This window comes from Pimephales promelas, chromosome 3, assembly GCF_988280905.1.
Source record: "Pimephales promelas chromosome 3, fPimPro1.hap1.1, whole genome shotgun sequence".
Classification (NCBI taxonomy): domain Eukaryota; kingdom Metazoa; phylum Chordata; class Actinopteri; order Cypriniformes; family Leuciscidae; genus Pimephales; species Pimephales promelas.
In genome coordinates, this window is record NC_142771.1 from 9,329,501 (window position 1) to 9,344,504 (window position 15,004).

The following is a 15,004-nucleotide window of genomic DNA, read 5'->3' on the forward strand; positions in this document are numbered from 1 at the left end:
ATCATTCAAATATATTTGCATATGGCCTTACTAAACATAATAATTACAAACATGCTTGTCTACCATTCACACTCAATTAAACACAGTAGAAACTTAGATGGACAGACATAAAGCTGCACATTTGCAGGAATTTATTGGACAGTACTGAAAGTACTATCAGGTATCATATTTGTATTTTTACAATTTTGTGGCAGGTTTTAGAAAGAATGCAAAAAGTAATTAGTAATATGAAATGAAAACAAACTCTGGAGACTAAAATAAACCCAGTACATTTTAAAATTCATGACTCGCCTTCATTGAACTTGAACATAGTTAAACCCCTAAATTATCTTAATAAAACAATTACCTTTGCCAGCCACTATATTTTTAATATAAATTAAAAATCTAAATATAATGAAATCAACTATAACTACAATACATAAATAAAATTGAACAACGAAAAGTAATGTAAACTACACGCACATTTTCACATATATTGATTAAGCAGATGCTTTTATCCAAAATGACTTGTACTGTAAATAAGTAAAACAAGGATTCATCTCAGGGAGACAATTACATGAGAAGTGTTGATAATATAAATGTTTAAACAATGTCTAGAATAGTACAGGCTAGAGCAAGGAGGGCATTAAGAAATAGCGAAAGCAAAGATATATTTTTTTAAGTCAGCTGGATGCTGTGAAGTGCTCAAAATAAATTATAAAGGACAAATAAAGACTTTAACGATTATTTTGTCACCATTTAGGTATTTTGTTCCAACAACTATAAGTCTTAATTGATTGATCAGTTTACCAATACATAGTCTTTTGAAACAGAATGCTATTAAATCTTTAAACTCTTCTCTCTAAAGTGTCCCAAGGTATCAAAGATATTTAGATGATTTCAGCTTCAGTGAAGTAACTTCTGTAAATCAAAGAACTAAAAGAAACTTGTACTTGTTCAGTTAAATGTATTTATCCAAACTCTCTAAAGCATCCTGTTTGGAGTATATTTTCCATTCATCTGGTATCTTACCACTCCCCACAAATGTTTTCATGTAGTATTTTTCCAGATCTTTCTGGAATCTGCAGACAAACCACTTCCAGTAGGGCAGTTCAGAGAGATCAGATGTGATGCTCCAGTCTGCATAAACTCCTCCTGCTGTTCTGTAATCTCTCCAGAGGACTTTATCTTCTGATCCAATCGGATAAAAATATAGATTGCTGTTTCCTACTGCTGATGTGCAGATATGAGTACACAAGTTGCATGTATTGTCGTAATGAATTCCGCTCAGTCCAATACTACGATGGAAAGCAACACTGTGATCTCCATGATGGTTTTCAATGGTGTTAGTGCAGACTGTTTTACAGAACGGACACTGAACCCAACAGCACTGACAGAAGTGATCAATCAGAATCTCATCTGGCCTAAACGTATAGTCTAGCTTTACTAGAAATGCCTCTGTGTTGAATTTACAGTAGATATCAGACATTATAGCAGGAAGTTCCTCTCTTATCACATCTTCTAGGAGGTTGCAATTATCAGCAACACTAATTTTCACTCCACTGAGGTCTTTTTCAGAGAAGATCAGCACGTCTGAGAGTTGCTGTGTGAAACTCTTCAACCACAAACCAACATCTCCTCTGTTCAATTGAACATGTTCAGTAGATTCATGTGCTGCTTTTATGATCTTCTGCTGCAGGAGTTTAACATTCTCCTTCATCTTGTGTAAAACACTGCCTTTGAATTTATCAGTGATGTACTGACTGACTTTATTTCTGATGAAACTCTTGAAGTGATCTCTGGGATTATAAATGTAGTTCATGTATTTGTCAAAATCCTCCTCTTCAGCCAGTGTCTTCAGGATGTGTTTTTCCAGTTTTGATCTGTTTCCATTCAGTGATGAACAGTTTTTCATTATTTCATCTGTCAGATCTCTGGCAGTCTTCTTGTAGACACTCTGCTCAATGGGCTCTTTCAGTTTCTGACAGATGATCTCTCCAAAAATAGCAGCTGATGTTGCTCCGTGACAGTATTTCTGGAAAATACTATAGTACTCTTCTCTCTTTTTCTCAACATATATTTCTGGATCATTGGCGTCTCTGAACATTTTGTGTTGGTCAGAGATCATCTGCTCTGCTCTCTTACAGATGGAATGAACTAAATCCATGAAGAATTCATTCTTGAACTCATATTTTACAGATGTTTTCTGATGTTCTGTTACTCTCATCTTGATGTAATCTGTGATTTGTTGAATGCAGCTGATGTTGTAGCCCATCTTTGAAATGTTGAATGACTGAATCATTTTGTCTGTCTGCTGAGCAACATCTGTGATGAAATTTCTTATGTTATCTTCTGGAGACAATGTTTGAGTGTATCTAGATGACTTGATTACAGACTCTTTGAACTCCTTTTTGAAAAGAACGTATTGAGTATAACCTGGCACAGAAAAAATATCCGTGCTCTCCATCCAGTGACCTATAGGAGCACTTTCATAGATGTCACTGAGGAAGAGTTTCACATCTCTCATTATGTCATTGTCTTTTATTGGATGAGTGTCTCTGATGATCTTCTTCACACTGTGTTTCCAGAATGAATCAAATTCTTTCTTTAGTGTTTCTTCATCATTTGTTTTGTCTTTGAGTTTTAAGGCAAGTTCTTTGCTCTTTTCAAAGAGAGTGTTTTCATGATGTGTCTTCTGATCATCAATCTTTTTCTTCAGGTCTCGCTGCTGAAGAATCTCGTTTAATTTCTTCTTTGTTTCTCTCACAATGTTTTCCTGAATCTCTTTGATTTTGATTTCAAATGATGATTTCCATTGAACCAGTATATCTGCATCTGTGTCTTTCTCAAAGAATTCTGACATTGATTTCTCCACTTCTTCACTTGTCTTCTTCAGTTCTTTTTGAAGATCGGTTTCCTCAACCTCATGAATTGCTTCATTTTCTATTTTGTTGTGTAGTTTGTTCTCAATTTCCATCATGGCACTGCGAAGACTCCAGGACCACTTGCTGTATTTTGTCTCAAGTTTCCTGTAGGCTGAAATCTCCAGAGAATTTCTGAAGCTGAAGACGAATCGTTCATTCAGTAAAGCCTCCCAGAGATCTTTAATACGATCTTTTAGGTCTATCAGCATCGTTCCATGTGACTTTGAGGCATGAGACATAATAGTTTTCTTTAGTTCTTGAATATTCTCACAGTAGTTTGGGTTTGGTGGTGCCATGGGTGGGTTTCCCTCCCAAAGATGAGCAAAATACTTCACATCATTCTGAACATCAAATTTAATGACATCACTGAAACGTTCTGCATCACAGACTTCATCTTTTGCAGCAAGTTTTGTCATCTTATCCAGTGTCTGCAGCAGTCGTCTCTTTCCCTCCTCATTTTTCTCTCCAGCTGTGACGTCTGAAACGTTCTGATGCACAAACACACAGCTGGGATTCAGTTTGACCACCTTCATCCTCAGGAAGGCCTGAACAACAATCTGAAGAATGTCCTGCATCTCAGATGGGTTTTCTCCAAAGATGTTGATCAAGGTTAAATTTCCTAGACCAACAACAAATGTGGCCAGTTCATTGTCATGATGTCTTGTTGAACTTCCAGTCAGTTCTAGAGCACGAAGACCCTCAGTATCAACAACCAGAATATAGTCAAAGTTCATCTGTGTTTTCATCTCGTCTGAGACTTTGACCAGCTGCATGAAAGCTCCTCTGGTGCACCTGCCAGCACTGACGGCAAACTGGAGTCCAAACATGGCGTTCAGCATGGTGGATTTCCCAGAGCTCTGAATCCCTAAAACTGACAGCACAAAGACTCTCTGGTCTCCCAGTTTCTGGATGAGTTTATCTAGAACAGCAGAGATTCAGATCACAGGAACATGAGCAGCATCTCCATCCATCAGCTCCAGTGGAAATCCAGATATCATCATCTTTGCTGCAAGACTCGGGAGAGAAGAGAAGTCAAATTGTAGATCTTTCTTGTTCTTCTTCACAAATGAACATGATTCATAGATCTGACCGATCTCCCTCATGATGTGCTCCACCCCAAAGGCTGCGGCTTGAAGTTCCTCAGATATTCTCTCAAGGCCAGTTTGTTCAACCTCTAGTTGTTCAGATTTAAAGTATTTGTAAGGAACAAAAATATTTTTTGAGGTTAGGAAGATTTCAAGCCATTTCAGAAAATACATCTTATTCTCAGCGTGACATTGGATTTGTTTAAAAAACAACTGTATAAAAGTTGTGATGTTAGAATCATGCTGCTGTTCGCGGATATTCTTCATCTCGGTTTTCTTTCTACTGATGTCCATTTCTGTCTCATATGCTCGAGGTCGATGTAGTTCTTTGTTCTTCTGACTCCACTGATGCCACAGTTTCCCCTGATGAGGCAAAAATGAGTCTTTAATTTCTGTCAGATCTTTCTTATCCAGTAAACTTATCATCTGCTCTGCTGCTTCTCTTCCTCTCCTGCAGTCATCATCATCTTCCTCATCTACTCTGATGTCTGTTGAGTGTTTGGACAAATCTTCAAGTCTGAAAGTGGAAGCTGATTCTGAGAGACACTCATTTATAGTTCTTTTGAGTTCTTCAGATACTTCTGACTGATTTCTGTCTTTCAACCCAATCTTGTATTTTCCTTTTATCGGCTCGGTTACAGGAGATTCATCCTCAGTAAAAAGGCAAATAAATGGCTTTCTGTTCCTGTAAAGATTTTGGATTACTGTTGCACTTTTGTCATTGTTTTGAAGTTTAGGTAGAATAACAACATTGACTGAGGCCATTTCAGTGAGGATCTTCAGCTGTTTCTCATGGTCTCCTGCATCACCGTGTAGATTACAGAACGCAATACAGTCAGTGAATTTATCCGTGTTTTTCCCAGAGGGGCAGAACCAGGCGATCTCCACCACTCCATCCATCAGGACTCTGGTTCTGCTGCTGCCTGGACAGTTCCTGTGGAAGAACGTGTTGTGTTTCTCATTGATCAGACTGTTCATCAGCTGAGACTTGGATGAAGACACAGAGCCAAACCTGAAGAAACACACCATTGGAGTTTCTGCCTTGTAGACCGGATGGGTTTGACTGATGATCTCATTGTTGGTGTTTCTCATCTTCCAGCTCTTGTTGATTTGTCTGAATGTCCAGAGAGGAAACTCAATCTGTTGTGTGAATGGATCAGGAACAAGCAGAGGCAGAGCGTACTGACACTGGGACAGTTTAGTGACCATCAACTGCTTCAGGAAACCATCAGCACAATGAAACACGGCCATCTGAACATCCATTGGGTGAATGCGATCAGATTGATTGATTCCTTCATTAGAAAAAGACATTGCTTTAAAGATATCATCCATATCTGCATATGAGTCATAGTCTCTTTGTTTTTTGTGATGCTGTCCGTTTTTCTCAACATGAATGTATCTTGCTCTGTAGTTCATCATCAGTAGTTTTTGCATGAAAGTCTGAATCAGCTCTTCTTCAGCACAAGATTCAGTGGATTTTAATGAATGTGCTGTTAATTGAAGAAAATCTGCAGTTGTCAGTTTATGATGCCTGCCTTTAAGATGAAGTCTATTCAAGAGATGCTTTGTTTTTCCATCAATTTCTTTTGCATTGTCTTGTTCCAATCTTGTTTCTTCTTCTAAAGCTATTACCTGTGAAAGAAACAGCCATTTATTTAATGAAGGACATTGTTCATTGATGCAGGAATGCAACTTTTGAGCTTAACAATTAATCAATAAATCAGTTTTAATTAAGATAAAAAGCCACATTTTATATTTTGTAAATATTGAAAAAACATATGTTGCTATGTAATACCACATCTGGTCAAAATTTAAGGCTATCGAAAACAAATATATACAATGGCTTCACTACAGTTCCCAAAGTAAAATTAGCCCACCACCACATCTCTACAATATGGTATGAAATGACATCGAATTAATATTAATATTGAATATTAATAAATGTTGAAATTTAAAAATATAAAATGCGAACGTAATTATGAAAAGATCTTTGGCCATATTGCCAAGGCCTACTGCAAATTGAACTGCTCTGAGACACTGAAAATCCTGTTTAATAAGCACATGCTCAGCAAGTTGGCGCTAAAGTAGTGCACTTCACTTTAACATATGCAGCCTATACGTCCTATGGCCATGTAAACACTGCAGTTAAAATAGGTGTTCAATAAAATAATGATGTTCAATAAAATATGCGCTTCTAAATAGAAGGGAGTTTTTAACAGAGTTAAATTCCTCCAAATTTGTGCGTATATATCACTTCGGAAACTTGTGTGTATATCTCCTGTATGTCCACTTTAAAACTTGTGGATTAATTGTTTAAGTAACTTAATTTTATAAAATCCATGTCACAATGCCATCTTTAATTTTGTAAATCTATGATAAAACTTAACATAAATGTTTAATTGAGAACTAAATCTAAATCCATTTAATACTGTATTTGAAGTATCTACAGTATATGAAAACAATTAAAACTGGGATATTTGTTGCCTTAAAGGTTCTCTAAGCGATGTGGGGCCAAAACATTTTTTGTCACATACATCAAACGTCTCCTCACTATCGGCTAGCTGCCTGTCCCCTAAACACACTGTAAAAAAACGCGGTCTCTGTAGACACCACAGGCTCCACAAACGGCAACAAAAACAATCATGTCTCACCCGGACCACGAAACCTAACAAACAGTGTTCCAGCCAATCACTGGCAGGAAGTATTTGAGGGTGGGTCTGGGGGGTTAGTGCGCGTGCACATGAAGGGGGTGTGTGTGTGAAAGAAGAGAAGCATCAGAGGGAAGTTTGAAAAATGGCCGACACACGACCAAAGAGACGTCGTTCTGAAGAACAAATTAAAAAGAAGGAGTCGGATAAAGAACGTGCGAAGTTCCGAATTTACATCGGTAGCAAAGCGTTTGAACGATGGCGAGAACTCCGGCGGCAGAAGGGCTTCCAGTCCGACATTCAGGTTGCTCTGTTTTTGCTGGACAGGTGGGTAACGTTAAATTGTTTTTTTTCTTCTAAATTGACGCTTATGTTCGCCAAACCCACACAAGGATGTAATTAGCTAGAAATGCACGTTCACAATTATTTCAGGAAGCACGGAAGGGAGGGGGAGGAGATGAGATGCGGAGGAGGGCGGGTCTAGCTAGCCTCCGATTTGTTTAAAAATATTCCGAACGTCAACACCCAGGATCGCTTAGAGAACCTTTAATTGGGTCACTTTCCATACCTTACTTTCAGTACATTATTAGTTTTTCTACAGTTTTGCATCCCAGATATTTGTTCTAAAATGTGACAAAGGAACATTTTCTAACTTCACACCATTACTTCAGCTTGTATCCTACATAGATGTTAAAAATGTTTCCTTTTGACTTGCTGACTTTCCTTTTGAAATGTGACCTTTTGAGTGCTGATATTCTGTAGTTATATTTCAGCCAGCACATACCTTGTGTGTATCTTTCCCCATGGTTGTCGAGATTCGCTGCGTATTCTCTTTCGTGATTGTGATTCTATCTGTTAAAACAAACGAAGGTGGAAAACTGAAATATTTGGTTCTCTGAAGTGGTAATTCCTGCGCTTGAATCACAACTCACTTTGGTACTACCATATTATATTTAAGCTATAACGCATACAGAAAACAAAACTGATTTCTTACCACTTTCTTTTACACTCTTTTCAAAGTTTCGCCTTATTTCAATGTAGCGCTGCTGTTTATTCTCATTAAACAGAAGCTCAATCTTGTTCATCAGTTCTCTCATCTCTGATTGGTTGTTCATCATCTTGTTGCAGGTGTGAAATCTTCCTCCACATTTCTCCAGCAGTTGCTCAAGAACAGGGTATTTTATGGTTTTAGACTTTTCTTCTGTCTCATAGGTGAAGAGAATCATCACAAACTGAAGAACTTTCTCACCAAACACTCTCTGAAGCCATTCCAGACTCTTCTTATCAGCATCTGTTAACTGACCCAGTCGCACAACAAAGATGAAGGCATGGATTTCATTTTCATTCACTAGTTGATCAATGAGATGATCCACACAGTCCTTGTTAACTTCAGTCTCATTTCTGGCAGTCATGTTGATCACAGAGATGTTGTGTTCTGCTATTTCCCTTGGTAAAGGAATGATCATGGATGTGTCTGTAGTTTTAAAACAGTACTCTTCTTCTCCAAGTAAAATGTTGTCATGTCGAAACTGGATTGATGCAGAGTTGCCAAATAGTGCAACGGTCAAAGGTGACTTCTTACGACCTGAAGTAAAAAAACAAAAACAAAAAACTAACTTTGATCTCTACAATAAAATGCACCACAGAAAAAGATCAAGGATGACCATCTGAAATTCAAATTCTTATCTGATTCATTTATTTTACTTATTTTTTAATCTACTTTTGTAATTTACTTATATTTATTAGGAATCAGTAAAATCACAATTTTATAAAATATTTTCAGACTCACCTCTTTCTCTGTCCTGTTGCTCGGTTGAATTCTCTGAACCTTCAAATTCATCACAAATCAGATAGTGTCCACTGTTCATTTGTGCAAATTTCTCTAAATTCTCTTTAAGATCAGCAGAAGGCCTGTTCTTTGTAAGTTTGTAATGTCTGTTAAAACATTTTTTTATCATTTCCTTTATAAAGCCATTGACTTTGGCTGGCTCAACACTGTCTGACTCTTGTGTCGTGAGCACCATGGTGTATTCATAAACTTTGTTAGAGAAAGCGTTGAGCACCTTCTCCACATGCTCTTGATCTTTTGTTGAACTTTGATCTTGTTGAAGGACCAGAATGATCACGTGAGGTCCTGGATCAGACAGATACAGACACTTTCTCACTGTCTCTATGATCTGATTGTCTGAGAGATGTGGCTGGAGAAGGTGAGGAGCGTTGATCACTGTCTTGTGCATTTTTCTTTCTGTCTGCACCTGATCTGATGGCGCTTTACTGTCAAACTTTTCATTCCCTAATATGAGTTTTCCCACGCGACTGTTTTCTGCCAAGCTCTTCCCCAGTAGAACAATCCTCAGATCACTCTCTGAAACACACACTGTGTTATGAAAAAGCAGTACAAGCAAAATAAATCTTACATCAATTCAGAGTTTTATTTAAATACTTACTCATGGGACTCTGGGGAATTGTGTGAAAAGTCTGAACAACAGCTACAGAGCAAAAAAATGTTACAATTAAGATTTCAACAGAATGTAACTCGGTATACTGTGCTGTATATAAAAGAGCAGAATTTAGTAATGCTAAATGCATTATGCAGTCAAATTACAATATAGAAAATCAATAACATGCATAAAGTCAATTTTTGTTAATGTGTTTATCAAATTACAGGTATGGAGGATATTAAAAACATTGCTTTTCAGCCCATAGCAGTAACTTATTTAATGATCATGCCTCTAAATTTTAAAATAGCCTGAAATGCCATCACAATCTCACATGCAATTCAAAATGCGTTTCCACCTAAATTCAGATCCAGTGTCTTTGGATAAGTTACAGTATGCGGCAACAACCCGGTCTCATCCCAAATCGTCATATAACTGACGTTTTGGGACGTCTTTTGACCATACGTCAATATTCGCCTTTTTAGGGCCCCCTTAAACGTCGGTAGATGAGGTTATGGGATCCTAACTCTACCCCATACCTAAACTTAACCCTAAACCTAACCCGTCACCTAACTGACGTTAAAGGTAAAGCGTCAGTTGTATGACGGCCCGGGATCGCCATCTACCGACGTTTAAGGGGGCCCTAAAAAGGCGGATATTGACGTATGGTCAAAATACATCCCAAAACGTCAGTTATATGACGATTTGGGATGAGATTGTGTTAGCGGCAAATATTCATGCCCAAATATCACTGTGCCTTTGTCACAGACACTAAATTTGCAATCACGTAAGTGAAATAACTTTTTTTTTTTTGTATGTGTACTGTTTGGGATTGGGATGAGAATATATATATATTTGTCTTAATATTCAGAGATTTCTTAGCTTTGAACTCACTGTGCTTATTCACATCACATGCATTCATTGAAAGTAAGTCCTTGACTTGTACAGTGTGTACTAATGTGAATTATTGTTAGTCCTATAGTCGGCGGCAGCCCCAGGTTGAAAATCACAGTCTTAGACCTCATAGGGGATTGAATGTCAATTATAAAAATAATTATTGTAAAATGCAGTTAATTTTATTATTTTTCATTAGAATCTTACACCTGCACATTAAAAAAATTAAGTAGTCACATTTGTAGGTGTAAAGAAAAAAAAATGAATCAATTTAAAACAGGGGTCCGCAACGGTACTATAGGGGGCATGCAAAGTAATGTTTGATCACAAATAATTTTTTGTTAATTTTCTAAATGGGTAAAAAAACGTCACAAAGTCAAATTTAAATATAAGAACCCTTAACCGAAAGCAAGAGCATCCTTAGTCGATACTATAATAATATCATTGGTGAAATAGATTTGGCAAACGCTTCAGTGCCTATTAGTGTTTGTGCACTGGTGAATTTCAAATGTTCTTATTCACAACGTATTTGTTGTATATTAAACAAATGTTGAGCAGTAATAGTTCATCAAAACTAAAAACTATAATATACTTTTATTTTGCTGTCGAATAATTTAACTGACTTACTGGGAGATTCAAATCTGTATTTAGCACTTAAAAACCAGACTGACAACAATATTCTGCAATATTCTGTTGCTGAATGTGGCCAAGATCACATTAAGAAGCCAAAGGTGAATGTTTCATGAACTTTGTGCACTCACATCTGCCTTCCCCGTCGGCCATTCTGAAGTCCACTGATGTTGTCAGTGTCCTTATTCAGTGCTGTAGTTCATACCGCCATCTGAGCTTCCTTTTGCAGCCCTGTGGACAATTTTATTAATTTATATTCTTTTCAGCTTTGAAAAATCAGTTGCTTCTAATAAAAATACAAGTGAGAAGATGGAGAAACACAGAAATAGTTGTTTTGTACTTGTATATTAGTGTGACTTTGTCTATTCGGGTAATGTTGTTCCAATGCTATATTTTCTAAATCATAATCATTTGTTTACAAGCAAGTATTCGTTTTTTCAATGAGCTCATTGTATCTCATTAAATTATTACATTGTTTATAATTATAAAGTTTAAACTAAATGTGATTTTGTACATTTCTGAAATACTTAGACGGTTACCTCTGATAACAGATGCTTGCACTTCCTGTACAGCTGCTTTGAAATTATATGATGTGAAAAGTGCTATACAAATAAACGTGAATTTTATTTTATTTTAGGCTCTGAATAGCGGTTACACAGTGAATTGTAGGCTGTTGGCTGGAAAAAAATGCAGCAAAAAAGTGAATAAGACAAGTGACACTTGTCTTAAAAATGGTTTTAAAGGTGGGGCATGTGAAGCAAGTGTAGACATGCAGACATTTGTGCTAACTACAACTGACATCCAGCCACAGCCTTACACACTAAGTGTAAAACCAGTTTGCAAACCAGTTAGACATTTCTTTCATACAATTTCCATGGACAGCATTTCTTGTTAAGAATAACAGAGGTTTATATGTTGATATTTTATTGAAACAATAGTTTAGTTTTAAGTCACCATTAAGGTGATCATTGTGTGCTTAAGTTGGACTTTTGGCACTTTTTAACATTAATTTCTTTCTGGCTGCCGTAACTGGGTTTGTAAAGCACATTTGTTGTGGCAAAGTTAATCAAGAGTTTTTGGCTATACTCTGATGATGCCGTAATCGTCATAAATTTGTCTAATTCTGATGTTATGGGTCTTTTAATTTAATATTTGTTAATTGTAGTATCTCTCTGATTCTACAGTATGAGATCCAGCTATGTTTTGTAATCAGTTATTTTGAAAAACACCTGGTGCATAAAACATTTACCAAGAATCAGCATATGGATCTCAACAATGGTGACTATCGAAGGTTTTATGTCCTAAAATACTTGCTAGGTGCCAGCATACTTAAAAAAACTCCCAGCATGCATGGTGGCATGAATGAATTATGTAGCTAAACTGTCTTACTATTTTCATTATTTCTTAGCCAGCAGTTATCTGCAAGAGATTTAAATTAAAATTGTTTCAAGTTATGGTTATTTTTTCTGTGTGTTAAACTCAGTTACTTTTTACATTTTGTAATTTTATTTAGTGGGTTCAAATAATAATAAAATAAGTTCACAGTAAAAATGGAAGTTAAATTAAATGGCAGTCTGCTAATTTACGACAGTCTGTTTCTACAAATGAAATTAGTTAACTTGCGTTTTAATTAAGGACTTTTTTACAGTAAGGAGTACAGTAAATATCTGTACAAATTAACAGTGAATTACTGGCAACTTTTTTGGTAGGATATAACCATTCCTTTAAAGGAGATTTTTTTACAGTGTGTGGCGTAATGATGCTGAAAAGTCAGCTTAGTTTCACATGAATAACTTGTTAAAAATATTCAAATAGAAAAAAGTTATACTAAATTGGAACATTTCACAAGATCACTGTTTTTACTGTTATTTTAATCCATTGAAGTTGACAAGTTGTAGTATTGTATTAATTACAATAGGATTTTGGAAGCAAGGCAATGTCTGAGATTGTCTTCATGTGGCCTCCAGGGGTCTGTTTGCTACAGTATTCCCATTTATTTTCATTATAACACAATTTCTAGTATATTTAGGCTTCAGGCTTTACATTTTTTTTTTCAATGTTGTATTTAGCAATTTCTTTATTTTACCTTTGAAGTAGATTTCTTACGTGACAGCATTGCAGTTTCTTAAGGGTCAAGAACATTTTTCTAATTGCACAACAAAGTTATCTGCAACTCTCAAGCCACTCCCATTAAAGCTGTTCAAATTAATGCAATCTTGGACTTACTAAATATGAAAAAAAAAAGAAAAATTAGGCTATTATACCCTCAAAATTCTAAATCTCTCAATGAGTAATTTTTTCCAAATTCATTTAAGTTATTATCTTAAATGATTATTCTCCCTTGTTCAATAAGGTACTCTTGTCAGAACGTAGCAGTGGCTGGGACAGAACAAAGATCCAATCTAATCCTGTTTAAATAAAATGCAAGTTTGAGTTTATGGACATTTTGCTATGACAGCAACGCGAAGAACTAAAACAATTCGAACAATAATCATTTAATATAATTTGCTTTTGTGCTGAAGTTTGCACATTGATAAACACATTAGTGAAAACACAAACGATTCGGATCTCATGCTGCGTTCAAGTCCTCCTGGGAAGTTCATACGTACGAGGTGGGAAGTCGTGTTTACGACGTGAGGTGCGTTCACGAAAATACAGCAAGGTTTGTTAACTCTGCTAATAAAAAAATGAAGAACAAAGAATGCGCATCAGGTGTGTTTTTCTTTTTATGTTTTTTATTAGCTTATGAAGCCAATGTAAACACTGTCATTAGGTATAATTTTTATATTATAATGATGTCAGAGAGCTTGCTTTATAAATGAAAAAGCCTTACAATGTCAGTGAGTAAACATTGAAATTCAATTAAAATGTACCGTCAACAGACGTTGAATGAACGTTTCTCACTGACACGCCCCCATCTCGTACAGATCGGGGCTTAAAGAAAATCCCGAGCTCCCCACTGATATTTACGACATTGTGGTGGCGTTCAAGTGCGTTCAACTCGTAATTACGATCTATATGAGATGACTTAACCGCAGCATCAGGCCTTGTTTAGTGATTATTAAAGTAAAAAGCAGGAATTTCACCATCATTTGAATTATTGAGATTATCTGAACCACCAAATACACATATGAGAGGAGAGAGCGCTCAGTAAATTCCTTATACAGCATCAATTTCAGCATCAATTTCCAGTCAAATATTTTGAATTTGGTCTAGCCCACAGTTGTCAAACTCAGTTCTTGGAGGGCCACTGCCCTACAGAGTTTAGTTCCAACCCTGCTTCAACACACACACACACACACACACACACACACACACACACACACACACACACACACACACACACATGCAGTTTTTAAATAAGCCTGAAGGACTTGATTAGCTGATCAGGTGTGTTTAATTAGGGTTGAAGCTAAACTCTACAGGGTTGTGGCCCTCCAGGAACATCCAAAAACAACTTTCTGAGTATAAAATGTAATTATTGCAACACATTGTAGTAATATCCCTTACATTTTTTATATTAAGTATATTTGTTTCGAAATGTTTATGGTTCACAACACTAAATGGACAGACAGTTTTCTTTTACAAGTAAACTACCATTAAAGATAGTAAGTGCATTTATAATTCTTACACTTATCTATATATTTCCATAAAACAATCAATCAAATATGTATATATATAGAAAGAAAGAAAGAAATTTAATACCTGTGTGTTGAAGTTTCTCTGTGTGTACACAGGGTTTTCCTGGCTCAAAATGAGGTGAAGGTGGTAAAATCCTACTCATGTACACACAGGCAAGTGTACTGCGCCTTTAACTGCCAAGATTCTTAGAGGTACCACCCAGAATTAGAATGATATATATTAACAAAAGAAGACACAGCACAAGATTGGTTAGGCGGGAACACAGTCCAAAGAAAAGGGCAGGGCACACAACAGGAGAACAGGCTGGTTGGGGATGAGTAAGCTTCAGATGCCAAGGCAAAAATGGTGTCAAGGCAGTGGCTTAAGGAACCAGATGCTTGACACTGGGAGATGTAAATGCAGAAACACCAGACTGGCTGCTAGATCAGGAGAGTAGGGCAGGGAAGGGCACAGGAAGTAGGGCAGGAACAAACATGAGACACATGCACACTAGGGTTGGGTACAGAATTACATCGTACTATGGCAGGGGTGGGGAACGTTGATCCTGGAGGGCCACTGTCCTGAAGAGTTTAGCTCTGGAAAATGCTAATGCTAATGGAAATAATGAGCTGTCTTAAAAACAGTCGTGAGAGGTCTACAGACACTCGATTTTTTTCTTACATTTTAATTATGCATTGATATATACAGAAAGTTTAAACAAATTTGGAAAAAAGTTTTTTATTCCAATCCTACCTACAATACCTTAAATCTTATTCTTAAAAATA

At 36.5% G+C, this 15,004-nt stretch overlaps 1 protein-coding gene across 2 annotated transcripts; it reads right to left on the reverse strand.

The window, feature by feature from the left end:
• LOC120490163 (interferon-induced very large GTPase 1) lies at positions 1-14,602 on the reverse strand. Of its 2 annotated transcripts, none has more exons than XM_039687579.2 (7): positions 14,304-14,601; positions 10,730-10,829; positions 9,084-9,125; positions 8,426-9,001; positions 7,631-8,221; positions 7,421-7,488; positions 1-5,620 (listed from the first exon to the last, which is right to left on the reverse strand). In XM_039687579.2, the coding sequence occupies exon 7, from the start codon at positions 3,740-3,742 to the stop codon at positions 941-943; it is 2,802 nt and encodes a 933-aa protein (XP_039543513.2). In that variant the 5' UTR covers positions 3,743-5,620; positions 7,421-7,488; positions 7,631-8,221; positions 8,426-9,001; positions 9,084-9,125; positions 10,730-10,829; positions 14,304-14,601; the 3' UTR covers positions 1-940. The 2 variants fall into 2 exon arrangements, with proteins under 2 accessions (XP_039543513.2, XP_088984256.1); XM_089128130.1 differs by having other exon boundaries at positions 3,737-5,620; positions 14,304-14,602.
• Between the last annotated feature and the right edge of the window lie 402 nt (positions 14,603-15,004).

Excerpts from the sequence above, each read along its gene's own strand:
- LOC120490163 (XM_089128130.1), bottom strand. The coding sequence starts at position 10,751 with ATGGCCGACGGGGAAGGCAGAT. Across the intron at positions 9,126-10,729 it reads GGCCGACGGGGAAGGCAGAT|CTGTTGTTCAGACTTTTCAC; the intron begins GTGAGTGCACAA and ends TTTGCTCTGTAG. Across the intron at positions 5,621-7,420 it reads TGGGGAAAGATACACACAAG|GTAATAGCTTTAGAAGAAGA; the intron begins GTATGTGCTGGC and ends TTTCTTTCACAG.